The 16,905-nt window shown below is 46.1% G+C and overlaps 1 protein-coding gene across 9 annotated transcripts in view; it reads right to left on the bottom strand.

Moving 5' to 3' along the window:
• Positions 1-785: 785 nt before the first annotated feature.
• Positions 786-16,905, bottom strand: part of LOC125448823 (uncharacterized) — an 89,658-nt gene continuing 73,538 nt past the window's right edge. For 5 of the 9 annotated variants that reach the window (XM_048524378.2, XM_048524379.2, XM_048524384.2 and 2 more), the window contains 7 exons: positions 14,932-15,049; positions 14,361-14,476; positions 12,420-12,537; positions 9,935-10,080; positions 5,210-5,324; positions 3,753-3,904; positions 786-2,176 (listed from right to left, as the gene is read on the bottom strand). In XM_048524378.2, coding sequence (XP_048380335.2) covers positions 3,787-3,904; positions 5,210-5,324; positions 9,935-10,080; positions 12,420-12,537; positions 14,361-14,476; positions 14,932-15,049 — 731 coding nt within the window. In that variant the 3' untranslated portion in view covers positions 786-2,176; positions 3,753-3,786. The remainder of the gene's footprint in view (positions 2,177-3,752; positions 3,905-5,209; positions 5,325-9,934; positions 10,081-12,419; positions 12,538-14,360; positions 14,477-14,931; positions 15,050-16,905) is intronic. The other 4 variants (XM_048524385.2, XM_048524383.2, XM_048524386.2 and 1 more) reach the window with 1 other exon arrangement.

Raw genomic sequence — 16,905 nt, 5'->3', positions numbered from 1 at the left:
CAGCCACAGCCCAAGCTACAAATCTTCTCGAAAACTCTAATTCCGAGTTCTTTCCATGCTAAAACATTGTGGTTGAGAAGAAAATGAAAATTAAAACATGTCTGAGTCTAATGGCTAATTAGGTGCATAAATTGAAAGCACACCCACTGGAAGGTAATAGATTTTTGACGGTTATGTTCACTTCAAATAAAAACAAGAGTCGCAAAATACAATAAATTACTGTGCAAACATCCGCCTCAACTTATACTTTCAAACCATGAATAAGACTGAAGCCAAATACAGCAAGCACTGGAAATTCAAAAGAAAAACAGAAGCAATTGCTCAGCACAGCAGGCACTGTCTGCTGATAAAGCGTGTTAACATTTTAAGCCAGTGACCTTTCACAGATGCTGCCAGACCCGCTGAGCATTCCGAGAATCCTGTTTTTCTCTTCAATTTGGAGGATGCATTGTCACTCAATCGGCCTTCTGAACAGACAGCACTGACTCCCTTTACTGTGTATGGGTCCCTCGGGTTTGTAGGTTATGGTCCACTTTTGAGCCCAGATCATATGACAGTCAACTTTAATCTTGCCTGTATTGGGATTGTAGGGAAGAGCGATGAAAAACATTAACGTCCAACAAGCCCCCTTCTCAGGGCAGCACAATCAGGAATAGTAGAGCCCCCTTCCTCACTGGTGCGGGGGGGGGGGGGGGGGGGGGGGGGGGGGGGTCCCTGGTTCAGGGTGTGGCAGAATAGGTTCGCCAGTCAGTTAACGTGGACTCGGTACATGCAACTGATGAGGACAGAACAGAAGTTCCATAGCATCTCACATTCTCTCCAGCCCACGGGAAATCCAACAGATTATCAACAGCCAAATTACAGCCAGCGATGATAACCATTTTTGAAACTTGAATTCAGTATATAGAAGAAAACTAATAGCGTCCAGGTAACTACTGTTCATGATTTTTTTTCATTCATACGTACGATGAGGGCGTTGCTGGCCAGGCCAGTATTTACTGCCCTTCCCTAATTCCCCAGAGGGCAGTTAGGGGTCAACCACATTGCTGTGCATCTGGAGTCACATGTAGGCCAGAACAGATAAGGATGGCAGTTTCCCTCCCTAAAGGGCATTAGTGAACCGGATGGGATTTTCCAACAATCAGCAATGGTTTTGTGGCCATTGTTAGATTCTTAATTCAAGAGTTTTTTTTAAAATTGAATTCAAATACCACCATCTATTGTGGCAGAATTTGAAGCCAGGCCCCCCAGAACCTTACCTGGGTCTCTGTATTAACAGTCCCCTGATAATACCAACAGGCCATTGCCTCCCCAAAAAGGAAAAAAAAAGCCACAATCTATTTCATTTCAGGGGAATGAAATCTGCAATCTTATCCAGTCTAGCTGACATGCAACTCCAGGCCCACAGTCTGCCTTGTGGCCAAGAAATCCCAGGCTAAACAGTGGCATCTGCATCCCCTGAATGTAGAATCCAAACAAAAAGTTAAAATCACCACTGGTCCTTTTTATTTAGTTACTGACAGAGATTAAAACTGAAATCGACAGGGACCGAGTAAAAGCACACTGTCTGGCTAGATCCGAAAGAAACTAAGTAAAAGTTGAAAGAACTGCGGATGCTGGAAATCAGAAACTAAAACAGGAATTTCCAGAAAAGCTCAGCGATCTGGGCAGTGAAATCAGAATTTCGGGTCCAGTGACCCTTCCTCAGAATTTCTGAGGCTCAGGCCGGCTGAGCTTTTCCAGCAATTTCTGCCTTCATCGTTCCTTACAACACTAGCCAAACCCTGGTTCGACGCTGTCATCTGCTGCTCCCTAATGGTCAGTGTAAGACATAGCAATATAGTAAAGCTTAAGGGCTGACTGGGACAACACTGGAATTGAGTAGGGCAAATTCGGGACACAGGGAAATCTTAACAGGAAAATAAAAATAACTGGGAACAAACTAAACTACTAGCAGGTACAGATGAACAATCTCAGGTTACATCTTGATATAAAATACAAGCAGTCTTGGGGAAGAGAAAAAATTCAGGCTGTCAAAACAGTTGGATGCAAAAGCCAAAAATCTCGGGCCAAATCAATAGAATGCAACATTGGGCTTTGGAGACAGATAGCAGAACATTTTGTTTGCTTGCTGGCTTTTCCTGTAGGTCCGGGATCCTGTGGGATCTGGGTTCACCTGTAATATAGAGAAGGGACAGAGCAGAAGTGTGAGTTATGGTATTTAAAATCATGTTCAATACAGACGGACTGGCTGGTTCAGAGATAATGGGAACTGCAGATGCTGGAGAATTCCAAGATAATAAAATGTGAGGCTGGATGAACACAGCAGGCCAAGCAGCATCTCAGGAGCACCCTTCTGATGAAGGGTCTAGGCCCGAAACGTCAGCTTTTGTGCTCCTGAGATGCTGCTTGGCCTGCTGTGTTCATCCAGCTTCACATTTTATTATCTTGGACTGGCTGGTTCGCCAGGTTCTCTCAAAAGGCCACAATGCTGGTCCAGCCCTTTGTAATCTACTTTGACCCAGTTTTGAATGCTTCGGATGTGCTGTAAACTCTCAGCGAGAATGGAGAGAGAGTGGCAGGATGTTGGTCAGGCTAGCGGGTGTGGGCAGGGGGACGTGGGACAGTATAGCACAGGAACAGGTTCCTTGGCCCACCGTGAGAGAAACCCCTGCGACAGCGGGAGCTGTTATAAGTCAGTCGGGGCAGTGGCAGCTTGGAGTCTGTGGCCCTGGAGTCCCCCACTTTGTGTGGGAGACTCGTGTCAGCACACATCTCGCTGTGGAGCCTACCTCCACCCCTTCCTTGCCTCAATCACTTCCTGGGTGACCAGTTCCACATTCTCACCACTTCCTGGCGGAGGACCTTATTTCTGCCTTCCTTCTGGGTAACGATTAAGAGTTTATGTTTCCTAGTTCCAACGCGCCCATGCCCAACCCAGGGCTGTCCATTTTAATTCAGAGCAGAACAGGCTGCGCCTCGTGCACGCTCCTGCCTGGAGCTCATCAGCTCCATCTGCTTGCACTTTTCTTTTCTACCTTCACTGCTACTTTTAATCGATTTACCTGCTGTGGAGAGTGGGTTTGTGCAGCATGGACGAGGTCGAGCCCATGTGGGAACCATGAGGCCAGTACGGCCAAGCACTTAGAGAAGGACTGCAATGTTGAACAAGATTTTGTACTTAGGTACTCTTCTCCTGTACTGGAGTACACGAGACCAAAGAAAAAACTAATTCTAATTTGCATTTACACAATTCTTCTCATCTTTTCTTTTGATTTATTCTTTCAATGGGCATGTGGGCATCATGCGTTTCCCATCCCTGGTTATACTGGAGGAGAGCTCAGTGTTGGCACTGATTGTTTAGTAGTTTATGTCAAACAAGTGAAAGAAGTCATGGTGATTTGGTGGTGGGAAAGACGCTCAGTCACGCGTAAAAGCGACTGGGCGTTAAAAACAATGAGAGCAGCTCAGAGACAACTTGCTTTCTGCGGGTCTGGAGTCCCATGTCGGCCAGACCTGGTAAGGAGGGGCTGGTTTCCGTTAATAAAGGACTTTAGTGAGTGAACTATATGGGCACAATCAACAATGGTTCCAGGGCCAGTTTTGACTCTCTGGATTGGGTTTGATTGGAAAATTGAACGTAAATTCTACTAGATGCCCTGGTGGGATCTGAACCCAGCTCACTGACCTAGGCCTCTGGATTACACGCCCCAGCAACATTACCGCTACGCCACCATATCTCTGGTGCATACCATCGGTGACCGGGTCACGCGTGGCCTCTTCCCCTCACTGTGTGGAGTTGGTGAAGTATAGCTTTATTTGCCTGCCGTCTATCTCCACGTCCTGAAACTCTGCTCTTGCTCTCCGAGCTGCCTCTGCCGTCTTAAAGTCCACAAACGCAAACCTACAGAACAAAAAGGCCGGGAGGTCGGGGGGGCAGTGGTTAACACTTTGGAAACACATCCCGACGCCTTCTCACCTATTAAAAATAAAACTTGCTTTCCAAGTAAGTCACCCACAGTATTGCACCCACCCCTGCTCCCACTCGCTTGCGAGACAAGGCTGTATCTAACAGACAAGGTTATGGTAACAGTCAGGAAATACAGTGATCACTTGCGTTCTTTTCTGCTCTGATCCTGCTTGGCAAGCATACCAGCAATCCCACCCCCCCAAAAACAAGCAGGCCGACACCGTTCACCTGTGAGCAGAGGAGGAAGCCCGTCAGCAAACTGTTCAACCTCAAAATGCGTCAAGCCAAGTCACAACGTGATTGGTCAGCCATCAGGGATCAGAAACCTGGTTAATTCCTCCAGTCAACAGCACAGCTGTGGTAGGGAACATTTCCAACACAGCAAGGAAACAGCTACAAGAAATAAGCTCCTCGATAACATGGCATTTACCCTGCTTTTGAATGTTTAATATTCATTACTTTACAGGAAGGTATACAGCACCTTTCACAACTTTGTTTTTTTAAATTTGCTCGTGGGATTTGGCCAGGAGGGCATTTCTTGCCCATCCCTAATTGCCCAGAGGGTGGCTCAAGAGTCAATCATGTTGCTGTGGGCCTGGAGTCACATGTAGGCCAGACCAGGTAAGGATGGCAGTTTCCTTCCCTAAAGGATGTTAGTGAACCTGACAGGGTTTTCCAACAATCAACAATGGATTCACGGTCATCATTAAGACTCTCAATTCCAGACTTCTTTTCTTTAAAATCTGAATGCAACTTCTACTATCTGCCGTGGTGGGATTTGGACCTGGGTCCCCAAGGTCCTGAAGAAGGGTCTAAGCCCGAAACGTCAGCCTTCCTGCTCCTCTGATGCAGCTTGGCCTGCTGTGTTCATCCAGCTCCACACCATGTTATCCCCAAGACATTACCTGGGTCTCCGGGTTAACAGCCTAATGATAATATCTCCGAGCTGTCACACTCCCCATCACCTTCAGATCACGCCAAAGCAATTCATAATCGAAGGCTCGCATTTTGAAATGTAGTTACTATGTGCTGTAAGAAAGCTGGCTGCCACTTTGTACACAGTCACCTCCTACAAATGGTGATAACAACCAGATAATGTGTTTTGCTTTTGATAATGGCAGTTGCTCAGGCTGGGGTAAATAAATCTTTGACAAGACGCAGGGAGAGCTCCCCAAATTCCCTATGGAATGGTGATCACGGGGATTGGTCTGTATTCTCTCTAAGTCAACCAACGCTCACCTCTTTCCCGTTTTCCGTGGTATCCTGGCATCCACGGCCTCCTTGAAGGTTGATTTCAGCGTTTCGACTGTTGTTTGGTTTGACAGACCCCAGATAAACAGGGATCTGGTGGAATCTGAAAGGAGAGAAAGCAGGTCAGCGCAGTCCTTAAAAAAACTCTCGATCTTCAGTTCGGTCAGAACTTGGGCCGAAGAGGCAACCTTGTCACCAGGAAGACCAGGAGAGGAGGCATCGGCGTATTGCTGTTAAAAAGAAACATGGTTTTGATGATTTCCATCTTGCACTCTAGATGCAAGAACACCAAATTAAAAAAAATTGCCCTTTCTCTCCATTTTCAGAAAAGACACTGTTAAGAAAAAATTATTACTGATTAGCTGGGGCAACGTGAAACCCTGTGAGCTGCAGCAGCAAGGGAATAACATTGAAGGGGAGCATTGCCACCTTACAGAGTTCTGGATTTTACATGGTGATCCTACCCATGGAGTTTCCTGGGATTCCCATTAGGCCCAATGATGGGGTGTCCATCTCCATCAAGATCGAGATTGAGATCCTGCTTCCCAAGAGCTGCCAACCACTCAAGAGACCTGGCAGCTTTTCTGGCCCAACAGCGCCACTGAGCGTAGTTATAGAATTATAGAACATTACAGCACAGTACAGGCCCTTTGGCCCTCGATGTTGTGCCGACCTGTCATACCGATCTGAAGCCCATCTAACCTACACTATTTCATGTACATCCATATGCTTGTCCAATGATGACTTAAATGTACTTAAAGTTGGCGAATCTTCTACCGTTGCAGGCAAAGCATTCCATTCCCTTACTACTCTCTGAGAAAAGAAACTACCTCTGACATCTGTCCTATATCTTTCACCCCTCAATTTAAAGCTATGCCCCCTCGTGCTTGCCGTCACCATCCTAGGAAAAAGGCTCTCCCTATCCACCCTATCTAACCCTCTGATTATTTTATATGTCTCAATTAAGTCACCTCTCAACCTTCTTCTCTCTAATGAAAACAGCCTCAAGTCCCTCAGCCTTTCCTCGTAAGACCTTCCCTCCATACCAGGCAACATCCTAGTAAATTCTCCTCTGCACTCTTTCCAAAGCTTCCACTTCCTTCTTATAATGCGGTGACCAGAACTGTACACAATACTCCAAGTGCGGCTGTACCAGAGTTTTGTACAGCTGCAGCTTAACCTCTTGGTTCCGGAACTCGATCCCTCTATTAATAAAAGCTAAAACACTGTATGCCTTCTTAACAGCCCTGTCAACCTGGGTGGCAACTTTCAGGGATCTGTGTACATGGACACCGAGATCTCTCTGCTCATCTACACTACTAAGAATCTTACCATTAGCCCTGTACTTTGCCTTCTGGTTACTCCTACCAAAGTGCATCACCTCACACTTGTCCGCATTAAACACCATTTGCCACCTCTCAGCCCAGTTCTGCAGCTTAACTATGTCTCTCTGCAACCTACAGCATCCTTCGTCACTCTCCACAACTCCACCGACCTTAGTGTCGTCTGCAAATTTACTAACCCATCCTTCTACGCCCTCATCCAGGTCATTTATAAAAAATGACAAACAGCAGTGGACCCAACACCGACCCTTGCGGTACACCACTAGTAACTGGTCTCCAGGATGAACATTTCCTATCAACTACCACCCTCTGTCTTCTTTCAGCAAGCCAATTTCCGATCCAAACTGCTATATCTCCCACAATCCCATTCCTCCGCATTTTGTACAATAGCCTATTGTGGGGAACCTTATTGAACGCCTTGCTGAAATCCATATACGCCACATCAACCGGTTTACTCTCATCTACCTGTTTGGTCACCTTCTCAAAGAACTCAATAAGGTTTCTGAGGCACGACCTTCCCTTCACAAAACCGTGCTGACTATCCCTAATCAATTTATTCTTTTCTAGATGATTATAAATCCTATCTCTTATAACCTTTTCCAACACTTTACCAACAACTGAGGTAAGGCTCACTGGTCTATAATTACCAAGGTTGTCTCTACTCCCCTTCGTGAACAGGGGAACCACATTTGCTATCCTCCAGTTGTCTGGCACTATTCCTGTAGACAATGACGAGTTAAAGATCAATGCCAAAGGCTCGGCAATCTCATCCCTGGCTTCCCAGAGGATCCGAGGATAAATCCCATCCGGCCCAGGGGACTTATCTATCTTCACCCTCTGTAGGATTTCTAATACCTCTTCCTTGTGAACCTCAATCCCAGCTAGTCTAGTATCCTGTATCTCAGTATTCTCCTCGACAACATTATCATTTTCTAGAGTGAATACTTTTGAAAAATATTCATTTAGTGCTTCCCCTATCTCCTCTGACTCCACACACAACTTCCCACTACTATCCTTGACTGGGCCTAATCTTACTTTTGTCATTGTTTTATTCCTTAAATACCTATAGAAAGCCTTAGGGTTTACCCTGATCCTATCCGCCAACAACTTCTCATGTCTCCTCCTGGCTCCTCTGAGCTCTCTCTTTAGGTCTTTCCTGGCTACCTCGTGGCCCTCAAGCGCCCTAACTGAGCCTTCACCTCTCATCCTAACATGAGCCTTCTTCTTCCTCTTGACCAGAGATTCCACTTCCTTCGTAAACCACAGCTCCCGTGCTCTACAGCTTCCTCCCTGTCTGACAGGTACATACTTATCTAGGACACACAGGAGCTTTTCCTTGAATAGGCTCCACATTTCTAATGTGCCCATCCCCTGCAGTTTCCTTCCCCATCCTATGCTCCCTAAATCTTGCCTAATCTCATTGTAATTGCCTTTCCCCCAGCTATAACTCTTGCCCAGTGGTATACACCTATCCCTTTCCATCACTAAAGTAAACATAACAGAATTGTGATTGCTAACACCAAAGTGCTCACCTACTTCCAAATCTAACACCTGGCCAGGCTCATTACCCAGTACCAAATCTAACGTGGCTTTGCCCCTTGTTGGTCTATCTACATACTGTGTCAGGAAGCCCTCCTGCACACACTGGACGAAAACTGACCCATCTGTAGTACTCGAACTATAGTGTTCCCACTCAATATTCGGAAAGTTGAAGTCCCCTATGACAACTACCCTGTCGCTCTCACTCCTATCGAGAATCACCTTTGCTATCCTTTCCTCTACATCTCTGGAACTATTCGGAGGCCTATAGAAAACTCCCAACAGGGTGACCTCTCCTTTCCTGTTTCTAACCTCAGCCCATACTACCTCAGTTGACGAGTCCCCAAACATCCTTTCTGCAACTGTAATACTGTTCTTGACCAACAATACCACACCTCCACCCCGTTTACCATCTTCTCTGTTCTTACTGAAACATCTAAATCCCGGAACCTGCAACAACCATTCCTGTCCCTGCTCTATCCATGTCCACTACTATCACCGCAACCACTCAGAGGGCAGCTCTGATGCCAATCGTGTCCCATGAGTCCTTTGGCCGGGGAGCGTCAGGAAGACCCAGGATGGGGGTCGGTTCGGTAGAGGACGGCCCTCCGTGCACTGCACAGTGACTGAATCAGGAATCTCCCCCCTGACCCCGTGTCTGAGGTTAAGCAGACCATTTCCACATGTGGCAAGAGACAATTCACTGCCCGCTTGAGAGCTTCAACTGGTCCATGGGCTGGAGTGCTTCTGTGTGTAATGCCAGTGGGAAGCCTGATGACATGCTCATCCCTCCCTGACTAACCACTGATTTACTTTTTACACCTGGTCACATCTGCACTCGAGATCATACGAATCCTGATCAATTAATACTTTCGATGGGATGTGAGGGTGTAGCTGGGCACAGCCAGCATTTGTAGCCCATCCCTAACACCCACCATGAGCTAAACGGCTTGTTTGCCTGGTTCAGAGAGCAGTTATAGAATCATAGAGATGTACAGCATGGAAACAGACTCTTCGGCCCAAAGTGTCCACGCCAACTGGGTATCCTAAACTGAACTAGTCCCATTTGCCTGTGTCTGGCCCATATCCCTCTGATCCTCTCCTATTCATGTGCTTGTCCAAAAGTCTTTTCAATGTTGTAATTGTACCCACCTCTATCACTTCCCCTGGCAGCTCATTCCATACATGCACCACCCTCTGTGTGAAAAAGTTGCCCCTTTTAAATTTTACCCCTCTCACCTTAAACCTATGCCCTCTAGTTTTAGTCTCCCCCTACCCTTGGGAAAAAGACCTCAGCTATTCACCCATGATCTTATAACCTTCTGAGGTCACCCCTCAGCCTCCTTCAGAGAGAAATGTAACAGCCTATCCAGCGTCTCATCACTCAAATCCACCAGTCTCCGTAACATCAGGAACGACACAGTGAGTCTGGGGTGACACCCGTGTTACATCATCTCCAGAGTCTAAGGCCACAATTCAGCTGGTAGGAAGAGAAAATGCCGGCAGCGGTGGTAGCTCCCATGTCAGAAAGCAGTGCATGGCGAGATGGTTCAAACTGCACTAATTTCCAGCAGGGATAACATGAACTGCAGATGCTGGAGAATTCAAGATAACAAAGTGTGGAGCTGGATGAACACAGCAGGCCAAGCAGCATCTCAGGAGCACAAAAGCTGACGTTTCAGGCCTCTGATGAAGGGTCTAGGCCCGAAACGTCAGCTTTTGTGCTCCTGAGATGCTGCTTGGCCTGCTGTGTTCATCCAGCTTCACACTTTGTTATCTAATCTCCAGCAGGTTTGCATTTGGGAAATGGACCGCATGCACTGGTACGTACCAGAACCGTCCGACTGGCATCCTGGGCTCTCTTGCCCTTCCTCTATCAAAGAGACTCGAACTGCCTGGCCTGGAACACCTCTGCTTCGGAAGTCCTTCAGTGCTGTTTTGGCTTGTTTCGCCGTCTTGTACTCCACGTAGGCAGTTCTGCAACGTCAGTGACAAGTTTTAAAACACAGCAAACCGCCCTTTCCCTGTTTCACACGTGAACTTTCCAGATCTCTCACAACATCCTGCGTGTGAGCAGTTTGGCCTACCGGGCCGGTGCTGGCCCCCTTCATAGAAAGCGAGTTTATCAATCTCTTTCCTCATTGCTCTGTACGTTTCTTCCCTCCAAGTGACTCTCTGGTTCATTCTTTCACGGGAAGCGGGTATTGCTGTGGCAAGGCCGGCGTTTGTTGCCCATCCCTAACTGCCCTTTGAACCGATTGGCTTGCTAGGCCGTTTCAGAGGGCAGCCGCGGGTCAGTCCTGTCGCAGTGGGTCGGCAATCACTTTTAGGCCAGAACGGGTAAAGACGGCACATTCCCTTCCCTGAAGAGCATCGATGAAAGTAGCCGTGGTCAGCATTAGGGGGAAGTGATGGTCTAGTGGTATGATCACTGGACAGTTAATCCAAAGACCCAGGTAAGTTTGAGTGTAGGAGTCAGGGCGTTACGTGGAGGTTGTACAGGATGTGGGTGAGGCCTCTTCTGGAGTGTTCAGTTCTGGAAACCCCGTTGTAACAAGGATATTATTAAACTGGAGGAGTTCTCAGAAAAGATTTACCAGGATGTTGCCAGGTATGGAGGGTTTGAGTTATAAGGAGAGGCTGGATAAACTGGGAATTTTTTCAATGGAGCATTGGAGGTGGAGAGGTGACTTTACAGAGGTTTATAAAATAATGAGGGGTATGGATAAGGTAAATAACAAGGGCTTTTTCCCTCGGGTGGGGCATTTCAAGACCGGGGCGCATGTGTATAAGGTGAGAGCAGAAACATGCAAAAGAAGGGGCGATTTTTTTTATTACAGAGAGTGGTTCACGTGTGGAATGAACTTCCTGAGGAAGTGGTAGATGCAGGTACAATTACAATGTTTAAAAGGCATTTAGATTAAGTACATGAATAAGAAAGGTTTGGAGAGATATGGACCAAGCACAGGCAGATGGGACTAGTTTAGTTTGGGAATATGGTCGACATGGATTGGTTGGACCGAAGAGTCTGTTTCCATGGTGTATTACTTACACGTTCTGGGAACCTGAGTTCGAATCCCATCAGAGCAGATGGTGGAATGTGAATTCAAAAAATATCAGGAATTAAGAGTCTACTGATGACCATGAATCCATTGTCAATTGTTGGAAAAACACATCTGTTTCACTAATATCCTTTAGGGAAGGAAATTGCCATCCTTACCTGGTCTAGCCTACATGTGACTCCAGGCAAAGCAATGAAATTGACTCTTAATTGCCCTCTGGGCAAACAGGGGCAGGCAAATGGAGGCCCAGCCAGTGACACCCTCATCCCATGAATGAATAAAAAGTAATTACTGAGACTAGCTTCATTTTCCAAATTTTAGTCATCAAATTGAACTCACCCCGCAATTACCATGGTAGGAACTGAACCTCTATCCTCAGAGAATTCATCTGGTCTTCTGGATTAGAAGCTCAGTGACACTACTACGCAACTCCTCCCTTAGTTTTTCCAATTCATCATTCGGAGCTCTGTTGAGAACCCTACCATCTACTTCCTTTAAAATTAATAGGATTTCAGGTCATTTACTTGAGACAGCCAGCTATCTGTTGCCCACATCAACACACACACCACGTCCATGCTAATCCGTCAGCTGCCACAGCTTCCAGTCTGTCACAAACCCTCGATGTCAACTTCTCAAACAGAAGCAAAAATACTGCGAATGCTGAAAATCTGAAACAAACACAGAGGAGCTCAGCAAGGTCTGTGGAGGGAGAGAGACAGAAAGAGTTCATGTTTTGAGTCCAGTGTGCCACATCTTCAGAACTGTTCTGAAGAGTCATACAGGACATGAAATGTTAACTCAGTTTCTCTCTCTCCACAGATACTGCTAGACCTTGCTGAGTTTCTCCAACGTCCTATGTGTCTGTCCCGCTTTTAACTTTTTCATCTTCTGTTTTCAAAACACGCTGGGATTTTGCTTTCACTTAAACTCTGTTGCCTCCTATCAGTTCTTCCCAATAAGTGGGGATCTCAGTGTCCCACCAGTCACTGCCCTTCCCAAACACTGATCTCCTTCACCACCAGTGACTGTCTCTTCAGCTGCCTAGGCACTAAGCTCTAGAACTCTACCCCTAAATACATCCCCTTTTGAAAATGACAATGTCAACCAAGCTTTTGACACCCCCCCTCCATTATTTCACAAAGCTCAGTGTCAAATCTCGCTTAATAGCATACCTCTGAAATGCCTCGAGATAGGTTACTAGGGAAAGGTGCTATATGAATGCAATTTATTGCTCATGGGCCAAGTTTTACTCACCCTTGTGACTGGCTGCCTTTCGACATGTGGACATCCTCGGCATCATTAAATATAGATTTTAGATACTTTTTACTGATTGGGTAAGGCAGATTTTTCACCATGAGAATTTTCCTTTTCTCTGCAGAAATAACAGTTGGCATTTCAGTGCATTGTAAGCTGCATTTCACAGTCCTGGCTAAGGACACTCAAATAAATATATACCCAACGTGACTGCCTTGTCTCACTGACATCACTACCAGGACAGGGACAGCACGGGATTAGATACAGAGTAAACTCCCTCAACACTATTCTGATCAGACAGTCCCGACACTGGGATAGGACAGGGTTAAATACAGAGTAAAGCTGCCTTTAGTCCTTTAAACTGGAATTAAATGCTTCCTCCACACTGTCCCATTAACCATTCACAGGACTGCATACAGTTCTGGCCGCCACACTACAGGAAGGATGTGGACGTTTTGGAGAGGGATTAACTATGAGGAGAGATTGGACAAACTTGATCTGTTTTTCACTTGAAGATCGAAGGATGTGGGGTGATCTTTTAGAAGTTTACAAAATTTTGAAAGGCATGGATGGAATGGATAATCGGAGTATTTTTCCCAGGGTGGAACTGTCAATTACTGGGGGCACAAGATTAAGCTAAGGGGGCGAGGATCTTTAAAGGAGATGCGAGAGACAAGTTTTCCTTAAACAGAGGATGGTAAGTGCTTGCAATGTAAGGAGGTGGCAGAAGCAGATAAAACAGCAATGTTTAAGAGGCATCTTGACAGATACAAGAATAGGCAGGGAACAGAATGACACAGGCTGCTGAAGAGGCAAAAGGTTTTCAGTTTAGAAAAGCGTCACGTGTTAGCACCAGCTTGGCGGGCAGAAAGGTGTGTTCCTGCGCTGTACTGTTATTTGTTCTTTGACAGGGGCAGCAGAAGGTTAGATACAGAGTAAAGCTCCCCTGACTCTTTTAAAGTGAAAGTAAAGCTCCCTCCACACTGTCTCCATCAAGTACACCCAGGAGAGGAGTAGAAACAGAGTAAATCCCTCTGCTAGGCTGGGCAATAAGCACAGGTCATGCCAGCCATGTCATATCCCACAAATGAAGTGATGTGCTGAATCTGACAATGACAGCTCTGTCCAGTTCTCTGAGCACAAGGCAGGCAATTCAGGCACTGGACACAATGCACAGAAAAGCCACATTGGCTGACTGCCGGGTCGTCAAATTCTTGGTTCTGAGGGTTGAGTGGAGAAACCCAAGCGTGCATTCTGTGTACGTTGAGTTAAACTGGTGGAAGGTAATACAGGTCTTAATTAACAAACAACTAATGGGGGTTGAAACCAGGGACAGATTCACATGGAGTATCAAACACATGGCATGGGGTCAGTGATGAAGGAAACTGCTGTGGGCACCTTTAGTGGAAATGATCTGGTGGGTTGATTGTTGAGAGGATGTTACTAAACTAGAAAGAGTGCAGAAAAGATTTACCAGGGTGCCACCTGGACTGCAAGGCTTGAGTTATAAGCAGAGGTTACATAGGCTGGGACTCTTTTCACTAGAAAGTAGCAGTCTGATCAGGTCAATAAAATCATGAGAGGCATTGATAAGGTAGATGATAGCCAACAGCTTGTCCCTATAGTAGGAGAGTCTAAAACCTTAGGATTTAAGGTGAGAGAGGGGATAGATACAAAAGAGTCCAGAAGGGCTATTTGTTTCACACAGAGGGTGCCAGAGGTATTGGGGCAAGTGAATGCAATTTTGTCACTTAAGAGACATTTAGACAGGGAGATGGGTGGGATGGGTATGGGGGGGGGATATTGACCAAACACAGGCAAATGGGATTAGTTTAATTGTGAAAACTGAGCAGCATGAACAAGTTGGGCCGAAGGGCCTGTTTCCACGCCATAGACTTCTTTGACTATATGACTGGACCACACGTTTATTAAAGGACTTACTTTGTTTCGTCAGACATGCACGCTGTAGTCGGAGTAGGTTTCCTCTGCATTCTATTTCACCGCTACTTAGCGCATTCGCTGAGTCTTCTTCTGTCTCAAACACGACAAATGCAAACCTGGCCAAAAACAACAAGACAATGATGGACTCAGTTACATTTTAACACATTATATTGGTGGATCTTCTGTGCCATTGCTCACAGTTTTAAAAATAATCTGAAGCTTTCCTGCTCCTTTGATGCTGCTTGGCCTGCTATGTTCATCCAGGTCTACACGTTGTTATCTCAGATTCTCCAGCACCTGCAGTTCCTGCTATCTCCTTCCAATGAAGATGTTTTTGCGGAGGGGTTCTGCATAGCTGAGATATGAATTACACAATGGCTATTCGGCCCACCTTACTCATACTCTCTCCAGAGGAATCCCATTAACCCGCTCTCTTTATTTGTTTCTGTATGATTCTTTCAATCGATATCTTTTCAAAAATCTATCCAATTCTTTTCAAAAAGGAATTACCACTCATTTGCCACTCGTTCAGACCATGTGTTTCAAATCCAACCACGAGCTGATTCGGTACCTTTTATCAACGTTCTGACATATCCACACACCAGCGACTCTCTCAAATAAACGTTTAAGGTCTTTTGCGCAGACTTCACTTGGAAGGGTTTTCACATGGAGTGTCCTAGTATCAATTCCTACAAAGCAAACACACATGATGAAATCCATCTGGTTCACTAATCAGATTCAGCGAAGGAAATCTGTCATCTTTACCCAGTCTGGCCTCTGTGAGACTCCAGACCCACAAAAAGCCACTTTAATTTGCGTGAATATCTGTCCTTTTCAGCCTGCTCCCGTTCTTCTTCCATATTTGTCTTCTTCGTCAACATCTCCCCAGCTTTCCTTTCAGCTATGCATATTTGAAGAGCACCTTTCATGTAGTCAAACTTCCCAAAATGCCTCACAAGGCAGTGTTTGGCGTGTTTACCTTCATTGGTCAGAGCAGTGAGTACAGGAGTTGGGAATGTCATGTTCTGGCTGCACAGGATATTGGTGAGGCCGAATATGGTGAGGTCGAATATGGTGTGCAATTCTGGTTGCCCTGCTATAGGAAGGATGTTATTAAACTGGAAAGGGCGCAAAAAAGATTCACAAGGACGCTACCAAGATTGGAGGGTTTGAGTTATAAAGAAAGGCCGAGACATTTTCCCCTGGAGCATAGGAAGCTGAGGGGTGACCTCTGGGAGGTTTATACAATAGGGAGGGGTATAGATAGGGTGAATAGTCAAGGTCTTTCCTCCAGGTTAGCGGCGTCCAAAACCCGAGGGGATAGGTTTAAGGTGAGAGTGAAAAGATTTAAGAGGGAGCTAGGGAGCAACTTTTTCCACACAGAGGCTGTCGTGTGCATGGTACGAGCTGCTGAAGGAAGTGTTAGAGGCTGGAACAACTACAGCATTTAAAAGGGATCTGATGGGTACATGAAAAGGAAGGGTTTAGAGGGATATGGGTCAAATGCTGGCAAATGAGGCTTGTTCAGTTTAGGAAACCTGGCCAGTATGGATGAGTTGGCCTAAAAGGGTCTGTTCCCACGCTGCATTTTTTTTTGAGAAGAAAAAAAAACTGATATGAAACCACATTGAGACAGCAGAGTCACAAAACGGTTCCAGCATGGTTCGAGGCCATTTGGCTGACCATGTCTGCACTGGCTTTCCAAAAGAGATACAAGTAACATCCTCCCCGTAATCCTGCATATTTCCACGAAGTTCCTGGTTCCGAGTCACCCTCCTGTTCACCAATAGTTTCATTTCACTGTAAATGATAGGAATAGATTTACAACAGTGGAGATTTACCCGCCCTCTGGTAGTGCAGGACGTGATCCCACTTGATTGACACCCATCCAGCACCTAAAACATTCGCTCCTTCCCCTTCTGACACTCCGTGACAGCAGTGTGTACAATCTAAGAGATGCTCTGTAGCAACCTTATGCAGGTTTATAAAATCATGAGGGGCACAGATAAGGTGAGTAGCCAAGGTCTTTTCCCCAAAACTTGCAGTGACAAAATTGCAAGCTCCCTTCCAAGCTACGCATCATCCTGACTTGGAAATATATCGCTGTTCCTTCACAGTCGCTGCTTCAGAATCCTGGAATTCCTTCCCCTTACAGCAACAGGATTCCAAAGGATATTCCCCAATTGCATCCTCCAGGAGTCTCACGCTCACTTTAGCTACTCAAACAGGGCAAAAAATTGCAACCTTAACGTTACTGTTTTTTTCACATTCACTCTTGGGAGGATTGACAAAGACAGTACTTGTTGCCCTGTGGAAGTACATTCTTGAAGCACTGCAGTCTGCGTGATGTGGTTACACCCACACTGCTTTTCTACCTGACGTGGTCTGATACAATTCAGTGGCTCATTAGACCATTCCTGAGGCAGTTCAGGGTCAACCATATTGCAACAGGTCTGGAGTCACCCACAGGCAAGACCAGGTAAGGAAGACAGGTATCCCTCGCAAAGGACACAAACAAGGAGAGGTGATGGCCTAGTGCTATTAT

This window comes from Stegostoma tigrinum, chromosome 45 (genome assembly GCF_030684315.1).
Source record: "Stegostoma tigrinum isolate sSteTig4 chromosome 45, sSteTig4.hap1, whole genome shotgun sequence".
Classification (NCBI taxonomy): domain Eukaryota; kingdom Metazoa; phylum Chordata; class Chondrichthyes; order Orectolobiformes; family Stegostomatidae; genus Stegostoma; species Stegostoma tigrinum.
The sequence above is the reverse complement of the archived record's forward strand: the minus strand, read 5'-3'. Positions and strand labels throughout refer to the sequence as shown.